Source organism: Camelus bactrianus, chromosome 4, assembly GCF_048773025.1.
Source record: "Camelus bactrianus isolate YW-2024 breed Bactrian camel chromosome 4, ASM4877302v1, whole genome shotgun sequence".
NCBI lineage: Eukaryota > Metazoa > Chordata > Mammalia > Artiodactyla > Camelidae > Camelus > Camelus bactrianus.
Genome location: NC_133542.1, coordinates 18,251,134 through 18,267,079, shown reverse-complemented (window position 1 = coordinate 18,267,079; position 15,946 = coordinate 18,251,134). Strand labels below are relative to the sequence as shown.

General features: G+C 37.3%; 1 protein-coding gene across 6 annotated transcripts in view; it reads left to right on the top strand.

The window, feature by feature from the left end:
* Positions 1-15,946, top strand: part of FOCAD (focadhesin) — a 237,482-nt gene that overhangs the window by 43,006 nt on the left and 178,530 nt on the right. For all 6 annotated transcript variants that reach the window (XM_074361508.1, XM_074361510.1, XM_010946018.3 and 3 more), the window contains one exon: positions 2,749-2,853. In XM_074361508.1, the coding sequence (XP_074217609.1) occupies positions 2,749-2,853 (105 nt within the window). The remainder of the gene's footprint in view (positions 1-2,748; positions 2,854-15,946) is intronic.

The following is a 15,946-nucleotide window of genomic DNA, read 5'->3' as shown; positions in this document are numbered from 1 at the left end:
AAAAAGTGCATAGTGTAGAGAATCGCAAAGAAGGAATTTATTCTAAAAGTTTTCATGTTGAGATATCTTCTTAAGCTTTACAAGAAAAAGATTCTAGGAACCCAGAATTCAATGAAGTCGTCAGAAGACTCTGAACAGTCTTGAAGGAAGAAAACAAGACAGTACCTCTGTTCCCAAAGAGATGCCATGCCACCAGACCTTCCTAAATCAACTGCACTTCTTTCCAATTTTTTTAAAAATTTAGTTTTTACTTTTTATTGAGTCATAGTGGAATTAACTGTCCACATTGTTGGTGAAAGCAAAGCGGAATTGACACTTTTGATATTTGAAAAATATTAATACACAATAAGTTATAAGTTGTAAGTAAAAGGTTTGTACATACAAGGCCCTTTCTCAAAATGGAAGAGTATCCAACCCAGTGTTGTGTGTGTGTCAAGGCTGGCTTTAGAGGTTCTTAGCCCAAGTATCACAAGCCAGACAGCTCACGAGAAGACTGGGCTTTTCTTCTGTCCCTTAAGTGACTGAAAATTCCGCTGTGTGGCAGCAAGGTGCATTGTGCTCATTCCCTGTCTTCTAAACAGGCGCCAGGCTTTTGCTCTGTCAGCTCTGGAGAATGAGATGGGATCTGCAGGCGACACTGACACATGCCACACTGCTTGTTATTCTTAGGTTGTACTTTGTATACACAGGACAGATGAGGGGGTTGGCTTCCCACTCAGCCAGCATAATGCTGAGACACTGGGGTATGTGAGAAAAGCTGAAGCTCTGTTTGACATCCGCGGAGAACACATACAGGAGAGAATCTTAGGGAAACGGCTTCACGAAGCGTTGAGACATCTGTTTTCACTAGAGGATCCGCACAGGAGAGAAACCATGTATATGTGATACCTTTCACAAAACATTCATTCGTGAGTCTCTGTTGCATGGTCACAAGAGGACCCATGTGAAAGAGAAAACGTTCTGTTGTACAGATTATGGGAAATGCTTCAAGTGCAGGGCAAACCTCACTGCTCACCAAAGAATCCACTTCGGAAACAAACCATGAGTGTCTCCAGTAGCGCTGTGAAATAGAAATAAACTGTGAGCCACAAATGTGAGCCATGTGTATCATTCAAAATTTTCTAGTAGCCACATTAAAAAGTAAACAGAAATGGGTTATGTTAACTTTAATCATGTATTTTATGTAACCCCATATGTCAAAAATACTATGTCAATATGCAATCAATATAAAAATTACACATGATATTTGACATTCTTTTTTGCGTTTTAAGTCTTTTATATGCAGCATGTATTTTGCACTTACAGCACATCCCAGTGTGGATTAGCCATGTTATGAGCGCTCAGCCACATGTGGCTGTTGGCAACTGCATTGGACAGCGTGGCCAAACCTTTTATCGGTTGTAAAACTTTAAATGCGATAAAAGAGTACAATAAATGACATATCCCAAGTGATATCAGTTAGTATCATCATCAGGTCTTGTCCTGGCCTAAAGGTAAAGTTAACAGTGAATTCTAGATAGTAATGACATAAAACATGTTAAGCACTTAGGAAAGTACTTAGCTTACGATAGATGCTCCATAAATATTAACAATCATGATTTTAAAAATAATTACTTTTTTTCATTTAACTAGTAATCTTTATTTCTAAGATTTCTTTCTCATTCCCAGGGAGAATTTTATTGAAAAAGAGCCAGCTAATATGTGACAACATGGGTGAACTTGGAGGGCATTATGCTAATAAGTGAAATAACCCAGACAGAGAAAGATAAATACTGGATGGCACCACGTATATGTGGAATCAAAAAAACAAAAAAGTTGAACAGTTAGGAACAAGTAGGATGGTGGTTGTCAGGGGCTGGGTAGGAGAAGTGGGGAGAGGTTAGTCAGAAGATAAAAACTTCCAGTTCTAAGATGAATAAATTCTGAGGATCTACTGTACAGCATGGTGACTATACTCAACAATACCGTATTGTATACTTGAAATTTGTTAAGATAGTATTTAGCATTCTCACCAAAAAAATAAAAGTAACTACATGAGGTGATGGATGTGTTGATTAACTTGATTACAGCCACCATTTTGCCATGTATGCACATATCACTTGTACTCTGTATATTACAATTGTATCTGTTAATTTTACCTCAGTAAAGATGGAATAAAATCTTATTTCACAATTAAAAAAATTAGTAACAGGAAAAAATATTAAAAGGGGAGGCTATTCTTTTTGATTTATTATCCTGCTACCTCTTAAAGAGAATAAGGAAAAAACTTAAAGTTCTATTCCCCACTCCCATTAGCTTTGCTTTAATGGGGGTTATTTCCTCTGATTGGTCCCCTGGCCCACTTTTTTGAGTGACTGCTCCTTTTCATATGTCTGGTTATTATTCATGGTCTGCTAATATTTATAAATGAAGGACTTGATTATTCAGTGTGGGTAACTGATGTGGTCACTGCCTGCAATTATGTGGGCTAAGGTTTATTTTTTCCTGATTGATTTTCCCCCAAGTGTACGTGGGGAGGTGATTGATAGGTTGGTGGTTTGATCCTTCGGCTCCACTTCTCCTCCTTTAAATGTGTTGAATGGGAGCTTGTTGGCCTCTTCTTGGCTGTGCTGTGGAATAAGCTGGGTGTATGTGGATGGCTGCCGTTCAATGTAGGTGGCAAGCGTTCAACTATTTAAAACTGGTGGGATTAAGTACCTGATGAGAATATTTACTCTGTAGCATTTAACATGTTATATTTCTTTACAGGAATACACATGGCTTGATAAAAGCCATTATGAAGTTATTACAAATGCAAGCTGTTAAGGAAGGACACGGTGGGGAGAAGAATATTCAGGACATATATAACATTAGGTATGTCTTTTCTCCTTTCTTTAAAAAAATTGTTTATTGGTGAATTGTTAACTAAGTGATGAATTAAGACATGCTGATCCATTAAGAATTAGTTATTTAATTCAGCAGTAACTGTGAATCTTGGCTTCTCAGGAAGTTAGTATTTCAAAGACTCAGGATTGAGATAGAATTGACAACATGCTGAATATCACCAACGTAGCTTCGGGGTTTCTTCCTTCGAATTGGAATCATTTAGCCAAAATTCAAGTCACATTTTTTGCTCTGGGATATAGAACCATCTTCTCAACACTGTGAAAACTGAAGAGCTCATTGAACAAAAGTACTTAAAGCAGGAGGGGGTTAGGTGGGGAGGAAGGTAAACTTCCTCACTACAAAAAGTAATAGGAGACTATCCAAGGGTTATTATCCAGGGCGAGGTCAGTAATTAGGGGCATTGATTTGCCTTTTTTTTTTTCTTTGTCATCTATAGAATGTAACATGGTAGAATTATTTTAAAAAGGAAGTAGACACAGCAACAATTGTGGTGAAATGCGCTGGATTTTATGGGAGAGTTTAGTCAAGGAAGGGCATTGTACTTACCTGTGAAGGTGGCCTTAGCCATTGCCTTGAAGTTCCCAGAAAGTCATTTTTTAAGAGAAGGGCTCTCACTGCGTGAGCTGAAGATCCCAGGATATGGCATGTAACCAGTGTATATTGTCCTAGGAACTCTGTTAAGTGACGCATCCAGCATACTCCTTCTTTGAAACAATGAGACCATGGGACCATAAACAAGAGCACTGGTTCTGGGGGAAAATGGCTTATGTGGAAAATGGCGATCCAATAGGGAAATTAAATCATACTTGTGAACCATCATTGGCTTGAGTGGACAGGACCTGCAGTTTTGAGCATCTGACACCACAGGTATCAGAAGCTTTGAAGCTGTGGAGAGAAGCTGTCTGTCCAAAGTACTACGTGGTGCCTATTACTTACATATATTTAAAGTACTTTCCTTCTGATAATAAGTGAACTGTCTCATATATGACAGTGATCTTTCCTGAAATTTTAGTGCCATTTACCACATCCTTTATTTTTATGGGCACATTATTGAGAGTTTAAGTCAGTTTTTTGAAAACAAGCTCAGATTTGCATTTTGTATGTTTTTTTCTTAATGTGTTTTTTGAATGCTTTCAAAAATACAGAGAAGATGGAAGAATATTGCAATGGATTAGTTAATTCATTGTTAACCTACTAGTTAAATCATTAATTTTAAACTGGGGAAGCAAAAGGAAAATTATTTACTTGAAAATACTATGGAAACTTGGGGTATGCAGGGTAAACTTTTTCATATTGATAAATATGATTTTTTTAATATGCATTAGAATTCACCAGAATTGAACCTAAGGAGTGGATGAGCAGAACTTAATAGTTCTAGATGAGTTACATAAACATCTTTGTTCTCTTTTCTTGAGAGAAGTTGAAATTCATGGGCCAGAGTTCCAGGATAGGAAATAATTCCACTTCATTGTTGTTCAGTGGGAGTTATTTACTTATTTTAAAATAGGAAAGCTATTGAAGTTTTTAATTTGATTTTTATATATCAGTTGTATTGTGATATAATTCACCTACCATTATTACTGACCCATTTAAAGTATACAATTCAGTGGGTTTTAGTGTATTCACAGAATCACGCAACCAATGCCATGATCAGTTTTCAGACATTTTCATCATCCCCTCAAATTCCTCACTGATTAGCCGTTGCTCAATATTTCCCTCCACCCAGTTGGGTCTTTTTAATTCGGTGGTTCTGAACGCTGGCTGCTCCTTAATAAGAACCACCTGGATGTACTTAAAAACAAACAAACATAGGAACAGTAAAAATACCCGAAAGCAACTGAATCAGATTCTCTGCCATGAGGCCTATGCATTTATAGTTTCAGAAAGGTCCCAGGTGCTTCTGACTGACAGTGAGTACAAGATGGTATTTGAGCTGCTCTCTGCTGTGCGTTCTGATCACCTAGGACCTTGCTGAATGGCAGACTCTTTTTCCTTAGGTCTAAGATGGGCTCAAGATTCTTGTCTAACAAGCTCCCAGGTGATGCTAATGCTGCTGTTCCTCCTCCATACTGTAAGTAGCAGAGCAATGAGCAGCGTTAGCAGCACCTGGGAGCTTGTTTGGGATGCAGAATCTCGGACTCCGTCTCAGATTACCTGAATCAGAGCCTGCGTTGTAGTAAGATTTTCCAGGTAATTCATAGATACCTTAAAGGTTAAGAAGCACTAGTTTTGATGATGGCAAAAGGAAATTTTCTGTCAGGAAGAAAATTAGAGTTACTGTCATTTTCATACTGATTGTGCTCACTATGTGTGTTAGACTTTCAGTTACCTGTAATGTTTCACCTGTTTTTCTATTTATAGTTCATTATCTCCAGTTGGTTCTAGCTGCAGTCTTGTTTTCAGAAGACAGTAGGTGCGAGGTGTGGATAGGGAGCCTAGTGTGAGGAGCTGAAATCATCTTGGATAGGTAAGATTTGTCGTTAGAGTGGTGGCACATTAAGAGGTCCAGAATCAATCACCTGAGTTGGCATAATCCAGTAATGTTTATGGAGAGCCCTCATGTGAATGCCTGTTTGGCACTATAAATCAGTGGAGTGTAATCGAGTGTATAAGAGCCTTAAGTTCCTCCAGGGGGGGCTTGTGGCTGGCAGAAACAGAGGAGAGGTGAGCCTAAAGAGTAGATTTCCCTCAAGAGAGCCATGATTACCTGAGTCAAGCGTAAAATTGTCCTGCTGTTTTAGAACCTTCTTTGCTGCATGTTGGTTAGCAATATCATCCAGCCTTGAAGAGGAAACCGATGAGCTGTGTATGAAAGCATAAAAAGGATATAAGAAGCTTAGAACTCCACTGAGAGGTGTTCCCTATTACACTGTAGGATTGATTTAAAATAGAAGTAATATAACATATAATTGTAAGCTTTCTGGGCATGAAACTCATCTGTGTTTTTATGATATTCAGGACTCTGCTAGTGAGATACAGTTAGACTTTAAGTATTTCCCATTTCTTTGTGTCCTAATAGCTGATTATTTTGAGCTATAGTAAAACAGAATATGTGGCCATTTTGTTTTTGTTTTTAGTGAATATTTTTTAAATTGAGGTAACATTGGGTTATATTGTTTCATGCATACAATATTATATTTTAATTTCTGTATACACTACAGCATACTTGCCACCAAAAGTTTAGTTTCCAACTGTCAGCATACAGTTGATCCCCTTTACTCATTTTGCCCTGCCATCTGGTAATCATTAACCTGTTCTCTGTATCTGTGTGTTGTATCTATGTGTTTGTTGTTGTTTGGTTTTGTTTATTAGTTTATTTATTTTTAGTATTCTAACTATTAATGAAATCATATATTTTTCTTCTCCATCTGACTTATTTCGTTTAGCATACTACCCTCAAGGTCCATCCATGTGTTGCATGGCAAGCTTTCGTCTTTTTTATGACTAAGTAGTATTCCCATTGTGTGTGTGTGTGTGTGTGTGTGTGTGTGTGTGTGTGTGTATTTTCTTTATTCATATATCCATTAATGGGTACTTAAGTTGTTTCCATATCTTGACTTGTAAATAATGTGATGAACATAGAGGTGTGTAAATCTCTTTGAATTAGTGTTTTCATAATCTTCAGCTAAATATCCAGAAGAAGATACTTGGAAATCATACATCCAATAAGGGGTTAATATCTAAAACATATAAAGAACTTGTACAACTCAACAACAAAAAAAACCAAACAACCTGGTTAAAAAGTGGGTAGAAGATCCAGGTAGACATTTCTCCAAAGAAGGCATACAGATGGCCGACAGGCACATGAAATTATGTGCAACACCCCATTAATTATTAGGGAAATGCAAATCCAAACCACAGTAAGATATCACATCACGCCTCTTACAATGGCTGTTATCAAAAAGACAAGAAATGTGTTGGAGACGATATGGAGAAAAGGGAACGCTTAACACATTGTTGATAGGAATGTAAATAGGTGCAGCCACTATGGAAAACAGTTTGGAGATTCTGCAAAAAAATTAAGAATAGAACTGCCATATGATCCAGCTGTTCCACTTCTGGATGTTTGTGTGGTCATTTTAAATGAGTCTGTGCTGAATTGCTTAAGTTGTTCCAGTATGGGAGTGAAGAGAGAGATGTGAGGACCCAGAATGTTAGCCAATGACTTCCCTTGGTTCCTGTGACTTTCCTGAAGGAGCTTTAGAGAGGGTATTCTCTTTGTTAAATCTGTGGCTCAGTAGTTCTCAAACTTCCTGTGCATAAGAACCACCTGGGGAGCTTGCTAAACGTACAGCTTCACAAGTCCGTTTGCCAAAGATTCTCATTTATTCAGCAGGTTTTACATGAGACTCAGGAATCAGCATGTGTATCTAGCTGCTCAGAGATAGGGATCATACTTGAGAAGTATTGCTTGAGCCCTGGGAAGTTAATGGTACCATAATATATGAACTGCAAGGAACCTGTTGGGGTAGAGTGGGAGAGATCTTGAGTGGCTAAATTATGTCTCCTTGCCTCTCTTGCCTATTTGGAAGGCAAAAATTCTGTTTGCTCCTAAGCACAAAGGCACTAAGTTCATCTTACCATGCCCCAATAGAGAGGCCAAGAGCAGAACCAAACAGCAATTCTAAAGGGAAGGAAATCCGATGAGAGCAAGCCAACTGTGGTTGCAAGAGAAAGACTATGAAAGATTTAAACCTCATTGCTCTGTTCAATGAAATAATCCCATGGCCCTGACCAGTCAGTGTACTTTATGGTCACACATAGATGCTTGTAGAGGCAGGAGGGTAAGAGAGCCCTCAACGTTCTCTTAAAAATCAACATGGGTTTTCAGTGTTGACAGTGCATGAGGAGCTCATGCTCAGAGTTTTTCATATGTGTGCCTGGAACATGGCTGGAAACCTGCACTTTAACAAAGGACTTGGATGCACAAGTGGTCTACCCACCATGCTTTGAGATATATCAGAGTAGAGTGTGTGTAGGTAATAAAGTTCATTTTGCTTAACTGGACCTTTTTATAGTTTTGTGGCTTATACAAGATTAAACGGAGATGTTTAAATGGGGTTTCAGTTCCCAGTTCCTTCCAGGATGGGGGTGAACTGGAAGAAAAATGGCATGTTTGACTACTGTGATTAAACAAAGAGCATATGCCAAGTATAAATTCTAGGCCCATGAGTCTCAATTCTGGTTGCTCCCTTAGAGCCCTCTGAGGAACTTTTAAATCTAGATGCCTGGCCTCTCTCTGGAATGACTAGGGGTCAGCCTCAGGCATTGGTAATTTTTCAAAGCTTCCTAGGTGGTTTCCAGTGTGCTGGAGGGATTAAGAACTACTGGCCTATTGTTAAAATGAGGCCATGGGGGTTCACTGATGCCAGACCTTCAGATCTTTCAATGTTAGTAATGTTTTATATGAAATCTCCTGATTAATGAATGTTGGAAAACAATTCTGATTTTTAAAAATACAGGGTAGGCAGACAGAACACATCTACTCCCAGGATGCAATCCAAGGGCAATAAGTTTGTGACCTCTGGTTTAGGCATTTAACTATTCTCAAAAACTTTAAAAGCCATTTTTAACCTGTGAACAATTTTTATATTAAATAGTTGAAAAAAAAAAAAAACTGCTACTAAGATGTCCTTTAGTTCAAGGCTTATTTTTCCCCTTCCCTTTCTTTTTTTGGTCTGAATTTCCTTTTGGTTAGCTTGAACTCCACTTTTCTGTAACACACTTACATTGAACCAACTTATCTCAATGTTCTCTAACATTCATCATACAGGAAGTGTGGCAGAGAACCAACATTCGCCTGGTATTTTGGTTGCAAAGAGGGATAACTAAATTTTTATGATTCATAAATTATTAGAGGGTCATTTTCTCATTTGCTTTGTAATATGCCATTTTTTTCCCTTGAAATTTTCTCATGTCCTTTTGCTTTCAATTTTTCCTCTGCATATTCATATTACGGCAATCTTTTAAAGATCTCTTTTCCCTCAGCAGAAGTGAGGAAATAGCTGTGAATTCATGAGCAGTAACTGCTTGTTCCAGAATTCGTGCATCATTCTGATGTGCCAGACAGTGGCTGACATGCACAAATATCAAATGTTGAGAATCTTATTTGTGGAAAGGGTTAGTCTAATCGACATCAAGCTGTACTTTCTGGAAGAAGGGAATATGAAATGTTTTTGGCAGATGGTGTGCTCCGAAATGGTGATTAGGCCAATAGCAGTGGATGGTTATACCCTCGGTAGATGAATGTCATATGTGCTACGTGTATTTGTGCATCTGTTTGTGCAGTGTTGTGAGTTTATTTAGATGGAGGGTTAATTTTAAGAAGTTAAAGATGTGTTTCCTAAAGGGTGAAGTACTTTGTAATTCATATCAATTTTTTTTTTTATTTGCTTATGTCTTAAGGCAAATGCATTCCTCCCTTAGGGCCGTCAAACAGAGAAACAAGAGAGAGTCCCAAGGTAAATACTGATGCAAAGTGCACCAAGAGTCAGCAGTTGTGGCTGTCAGAATGTAGCCCCAGGTTTAATTTTCATAACTAGCTTCTTCTTAGCATTAAACTGTTTTTGCAATTTTTCTTATATCCATTTTGATGGGTGAGATGGAGTCAGCCATGTGAAGAGCACAGGAAGAACATTTCCAGTCTAGGAAAAATCATGGGCCAAGCTGCTGCTGTGGACAGAGCCTGGGGCCCTGGAGGAACTAACCGGAGGCAGAGTGTCTGGAGCTGAGTGTTCCAGGAGGGAGGGAGAGGCCAGACTGAGGCCCAGGAGAAGTGGGCGTGGCCTAGAATATGCAAGACCTTGGCAAAGACTTTGGGTTTTCTTTGAAGAGTAGTGGGAAGTCATGGAAGGATTTTCTTTTTAATTTATTTTGAAAGAATCTTAAAGTTCCAGAAAAGGTGCAAGAATAGCACAAAAGATTCCCACATAGCATTTACCCAGATTCACCAAATTTTCACCCTTTGCCACAATTTGCATTGTCCTTCTCTCTGTATAATTAAAAAAAAAATTGAGAGTAGATTACATATATTCAATAGGGTGTATTTTCTAAGAACAAGGATATTCTCGTATATAACCAGAGTACAGTTATCAAATCAAGAAAATTTAACATTGATTTATCTATAGTCCATATTCCAGTTTTGCCATTTGTCTTAATAATTTCCTTTCATATCTTTTTCCTTTTATTTTTAGTGTACGGGCTCTAGTTTAGGATCATATGTGGCCTCTAGTTGTCATACCTTTTTAGTCTTTTAAAACTTGAAACTGTTTCTCATCCTTTATCTTTTATGACTGACTTTTTGAATATTATAAAAGTGATGCTGTGTCCTTCTTGGGGTATCACATCTGGAGGCACTGATGTCCATCTCTCTTCTCACTGGTGATGTTAATTTTGATTACCCAGTCAAGGTGATGTCTGGTTTCCCTACTGTAGAGTTACCATTTTCTTCTTGTAACTAATAAGCAATCTGTGGGGAAGACACTTTGAGACCATGCAAATATCCTGTTCCTCATTAAACTCACAACTGCCCCCTCAACCCTAACCCTAACCCTCACCATTAATTTTCATTGTGATGGTTTCAAAATGGTGATTTCCAAACTCTACCACTCCCTTCAGATATACTAGTGGCAATGGAGATAGAGATAGTTTTGGATGTGAAAATCATAGGAATCTCTGGAAATTCACTTTATCTATAGATTCCAAAGCCTCTACAGATTCTGATTTAGAAAGCTTAGGTTGAAGCCAGTGTGGCTCTTTTTTCTTTCCTTCCACATCTGCATCTTTAAAATGGGTACAGTTGAGCTATCAACTATGGATATTGAGGTAATAAATGAGATTGTGGTTTGAACTTATTTTCTTTATAAGGGAAATCCAAATTATTATGATTATATTGACAGTAGGTATCACATGATACATAGGGATTTTTCTAAAATTGAGAAGGATTTAAAATAATATATGGCTGAGTTAAGTCTGGAATATTTTTTAATGCTTTTTTTTTGAGATATAATTTGTATACCAGAGAATTCACCCTTTTAAAGTGTACAATTCAGTGATTGTTTATTATCTTCACAAAGTTGTTTAACCATTACCACTATCTAATTCTGGAACATAGTCATCATCCCCAAAAGAAGCCCCATACCCGTTAGCAGTCATTCCCCAGTACCTCGTGTCCCCAGATATAAAACACTATTTTTTCTATCTGTGGATTTGTCTCTTCTGGACAGTTCATATAAATGGAATCATACAATATGTGGCTTTTTATGTCTGGCTTCTTCCACTTAGCATAATGTTTTCACGGTTTATCTATGTAGTAGCATGATCAGTACTTCATTCTTTCTTACAGCTGAATAATACTCCATTGCATGGATATACCAGATTTTATTTACTCTGTAATATTTCTGTATCCTTACCAAGTCCAATGAATTTTTAGTGTTTTTGCCTTTTATATTTATTTCTTGAGGTAAAATACTTATCCTAAGTTCCTGAAAATAAACCTCCTAGACTTTGAGTAGTTGTTACTGCTGTTTTTTATTTCAATGTAAATTTCCTTATTTTTTTTTTTTTAACATTGCTTAGAATTCTGTAACACTTAAAAAAAAAAATCAACCATCAGCTATTATCATATATTTTTGTTGTGCAAATGAACATTTTGCTTTTTGGAGAGCTGATTATTTCAGTAACTGAATGTATTACCTAAGGGATCCCAGGAGATGTAGATGTTTGGTTTTATTTGGCATGAAGGAAGCATGCCACCTTTATTATATCATCTATACCATATAATCAAGCTGCCATAAAGAATTAGACTTAGTAGAATATAATAATATATTTTATTTTGCTGCAGTTACAAAAACTTCAGTACTTAGGAAGCCATCATTTCTGGGCACATCATATGTTACCTTTTTTGGGAAATAGTGCTTACTTTACAGTTTTTTTGAAAGCAGGATTTTAACAAGGCTGAATTGCAGGAATTACGATAGGTATACTCAGCTTTTATTTACTAGCACTTAACCCTTTGTTGAAGGGAGGGTCCAGACCTTCTTTGAGAATCTCATTGAAGTTTCAAACCTGCTCCTAAGTACACACATATATGCACTCAAAATTTTGCATATGATTTCAGAGGCCTTGTGAATTCTTGCTTTAATGGATAAATGGAAATTTTTACAGAAAAGTCAGGGAAAAGAAGATGGGAAAGAAGGAAATATCAGTGTCAGATCTGTGTCTGAAAAAGCCCCACAGAATTGAGGGTAAGAAAGAAGCTAGGGTGGTAATCGGGGAAGCATAGCCAGTAATGCTTTCCAAGGGCCATCTGTCTTCTTGCAGTTTGATTCTTTCTGTCAAACTGCATGTTTTGCTTCTGTTTTCACTTCCTCTTTTCTCTCATCTTTCCCACCCAGGGAAGTCTTTGTTCACAGTTTATGGTTCCAATCACCTGGGGTTTGCACTTGGGATTTAAAATAGACCAAAAGAATCCACTCCATATATTGCACAATCTTCCAGTTAGGAATTGACACTAGAAAATGCTTTGTAAGTTCTTCTAAATGTGGATGCTTAATTTAAAAAATGGTATGGTAATGTGCTGTTAAATGTCTTTAAGAGCATAAAACATTGTAATTTTTGCCTTATTAACCTATTTATCTTGTCTCTAGTTTTGTTTTGTTTTGTTTTGTTTTTCAATCAAGGATGTACTTGATTGAAAAATACAGAAGTTTTGGACCCCTGAGTATCTGTGTTTCCCTCCAGCCTTCACCATGTACCTAAAATAGTTCCAGACTTCTGACATTAGGAGACACCTTTGCATTAAAATGCTGCCTCTCAAAGTAGTGATCCTGGGAAAGGTTCATTGTGAGGGCAGAACCATTGTAATATGCAGTCTATTTTCAAAGAAATCTTATCCTCTCTTTACCTGTCTTATAGACCCAAAGAAAAAAGGAAATTAGTCAAAAATGTGAAAATTCAAATAATTTTTGCTCCAAGTCTTCTTTTTCTAGAAGCTTGTGTGGAAAGGGTAAAATGAATTTGTCTTAAAACACTATAGGATAGATAATGATTCACAATTATTGTTTAATTTTTCTTTTTTATAGTAATATTTGTTATAGAATCTTAATAATTTTTATTGTGTGTTTTTAAATCGTAAAATCTTCAGAGCTTTTTTTTTTTCTTTTTAAAATCCTGTTTTGGCTTCTAACCAGCACTTTCAAATCAAAATTCAAAGCAGGTAGAGAAATGCTTTTAAAATGCATATTTGATGTAGTAAGTGCTATGCTATGCTTCTGAAAGCGCCAGGGTCACAGCTGCATACATGAAAATGCATGGTGACTGCAGGCATTGTTTCCTCACACAGAAAAGGCAATCTGTGTCTATCGCTGAATTTATGATGTAAATCAAATCATAGCTTTCTTATATTCAGAGATGTAGCCGAAAGGGTGAGGTGACCTAAGGGTTACAAATGACTTCCTTTTTGATTTGCCTACCAGAAGACTAATTTTTTTTAAGTCCCTCTTTTTTTTTTAATATATTAAGATTGATGTATTTATACTTGGAAAGGTGAATCTAGTTACATACCTTATTTTGTCGTTGCCTCCCTGTGCTAGTCTAGTGGAACCACGGATTTATCATTTATTCCTTCCCCCACTCCTTTCTGTTAAGATGCATGTACTGCTCTGTGTTGTTGACAATGTTATTAAAGGGTAGGGAGCACTGCAGTATTGGGTACCAACTCTGCATGCTTCCTCTGTGCTTTTTTCCCTGAACAATGTGGACTTTGAAACAGTGTATTTAGAGAGATTGTGACGAGTTGGATTTTCATGATCCAAAGAGTTTAAAAAGGTGCTTTGGAGAAAGGGTGTGTTTGTTATATTTATGGTGGATGTGCATTAGGCACAGAAGGGGAGACATAAAGAGAGTAAGAAGACACAGACTCAGCTTTCAAGCTCCTTTTGCTCTAGCTTCAGATACAAATTTACCTGCATGATAATCGTAATAGTACCCTGTTTATTGAGTATTCTGTGTGCTAGGTACTGTGTTAAATGCTTTACTTAAAATGGCAATTAAAACATTCACAAATCATGAAATGGTAACATGTCTAAGAATGTACAGTAAATTGGCTCAGCTGTGGCAGAAAAACAACAACAACAAAAACTGCACAGTGAAGGAGAAGTCAGAGCCACTGGAGGCCAATGAAGGGTGACCTGATTGCCTGGTTTATATTGATTTTAATCTTTAGAAACAATGTTATTCTCTTTTAAGAAGAAAGCAGAATCTATTGAATGTCTCAAGAGTTAGGAAATTCTGATTTAAAAATTTCTGTGGGCTTATTCTGGATGTAGCACTGCACTTTTCTCTGAAATAAAAAATATAGGATGATTTATTTCTTTGAGATAAAAATAGGAGACCTCTGTTTTGAGGTCTTAGATTTTATTAGACATTGGCCTTAAAGCCATTTAAGCCTGGCATATACCTGTATAATTGAGAGCCATCTGCTTTCTGCCTTTACGGGGTTTGGTTCCACCTCTGGTCCTGAACAGAATGAAGAGTAAGGCTTTATAAAGGGTGACTTGGGTTATATGACTTTACTCCCCGAAGGTACTTAGTCTGATTTCCTCAATTTACAGATGAAGAAACTGCCTAAGAGAGGTTAATTCTCTTGACTGAGATCACCCAATTTGTTGCAGAGACAGAATGTGAATTTGGAACTCCTGACTCCTTCAATTCAGTGTTTTCCCTCCACTATTTCATCTGACCTCTGCACTTCTAGTTTTTTCTGAGATATGAATGTGGCAGCATAACTGTAAATGATATGATAAGGGGGATGTTGCATAGGCACTGTTTGTGTAAATAATGATAGTGATGACAGCGCCCCACATTTGTGTTTGTTTTTTCAAAACTTCTAGAGCTTATTGTCTGCCACTGTTAGCTTTACAGCTGATCAGGTTGATTGTACATTCAACCCATCTGTAATTTTGAATAACGTGTTATAGTCAACTTATTTGTTACTTTATAACTTGAATAGCATGTTTCAGGATAATTGACATTTTAGGGCATTTGCTTTGGTGTTCTTTTATACCACATCCTTCCCTTCCTCTTCCCCTTCCCTTCCCTTCCCTTCCCTTCCCTTCCCTTCCCTTCCCTTCCCTTCCCTTCCCTTCCCTTCCCTTCCCTTCCCTTCCCTTCCCTTCCCTTCCCTTCCCTTCCCCTTCCTTCCTTCCTTCCTTCCTCCCTGTCTGTCTGTCTGTCTGTCTGTCTGTCTGTCTTATTTTTTTTGATCAACAGTGCTTCTAATGAAGAACAAAGTTTACTTTAAATTGTGGATTCTTCGCTTACCTTGACTTTTCTCAGCTGGAGGTACTTGAAAGAAGTGGAATGGCTAACAAGTAGTGAGTGAGAAGAAAGAAAAAAAAATGTTGAATAATCCATAAATTTAGGAATCAACCTTTGAATATATCAAGAGCGAGCTATACTTGGCCTTATGACATTTTAAATGCTTTAATTATAATATTTTAAGCAGGAAAATAACTATTTTCTATCGTACAAATTAGTATGCATCAAATTTAATGCTGTTTGTTCATTTTGGAACATGATTCTGTATTTTGCAAAGGAATGGTTTCACATTTGTTTTCCATTTTAAGTCTTTTAGTTTCTACTGAACTGTTACTCTTGTGCACTTAATGTCAATATTTGATGGCTGCATTTCAATAGGAAACTTCAAATTTTGAACATGATTGATTGACTGCTTTTGGTTCACTGTAAAGAAGGGTGAAGATGGAATCATTAGTCTTTTTGAATAACTCAGGGCTGGTACCATGTTTTAGTCGGTTTTGTGCCTCTCACAGTGCTTGTCATTTTACCTAGTGCAGAGGTTCTTAACCAGGGGCAGTTGTGCCCCCCAGGGGACACGTTAATGTTTGGAGACATTTTTGATTGTCATGTGACTAAGTTGAATGCTACTAGCATTTAGGGGTAGAGGCCAGGAATGCTGCTAAACATCCCATAGTGCACTGGACAACGCCCACAACAAAGAATTATTTGGCTCCAAATGTCAGTAGTGCCAAGATTGAGAAAT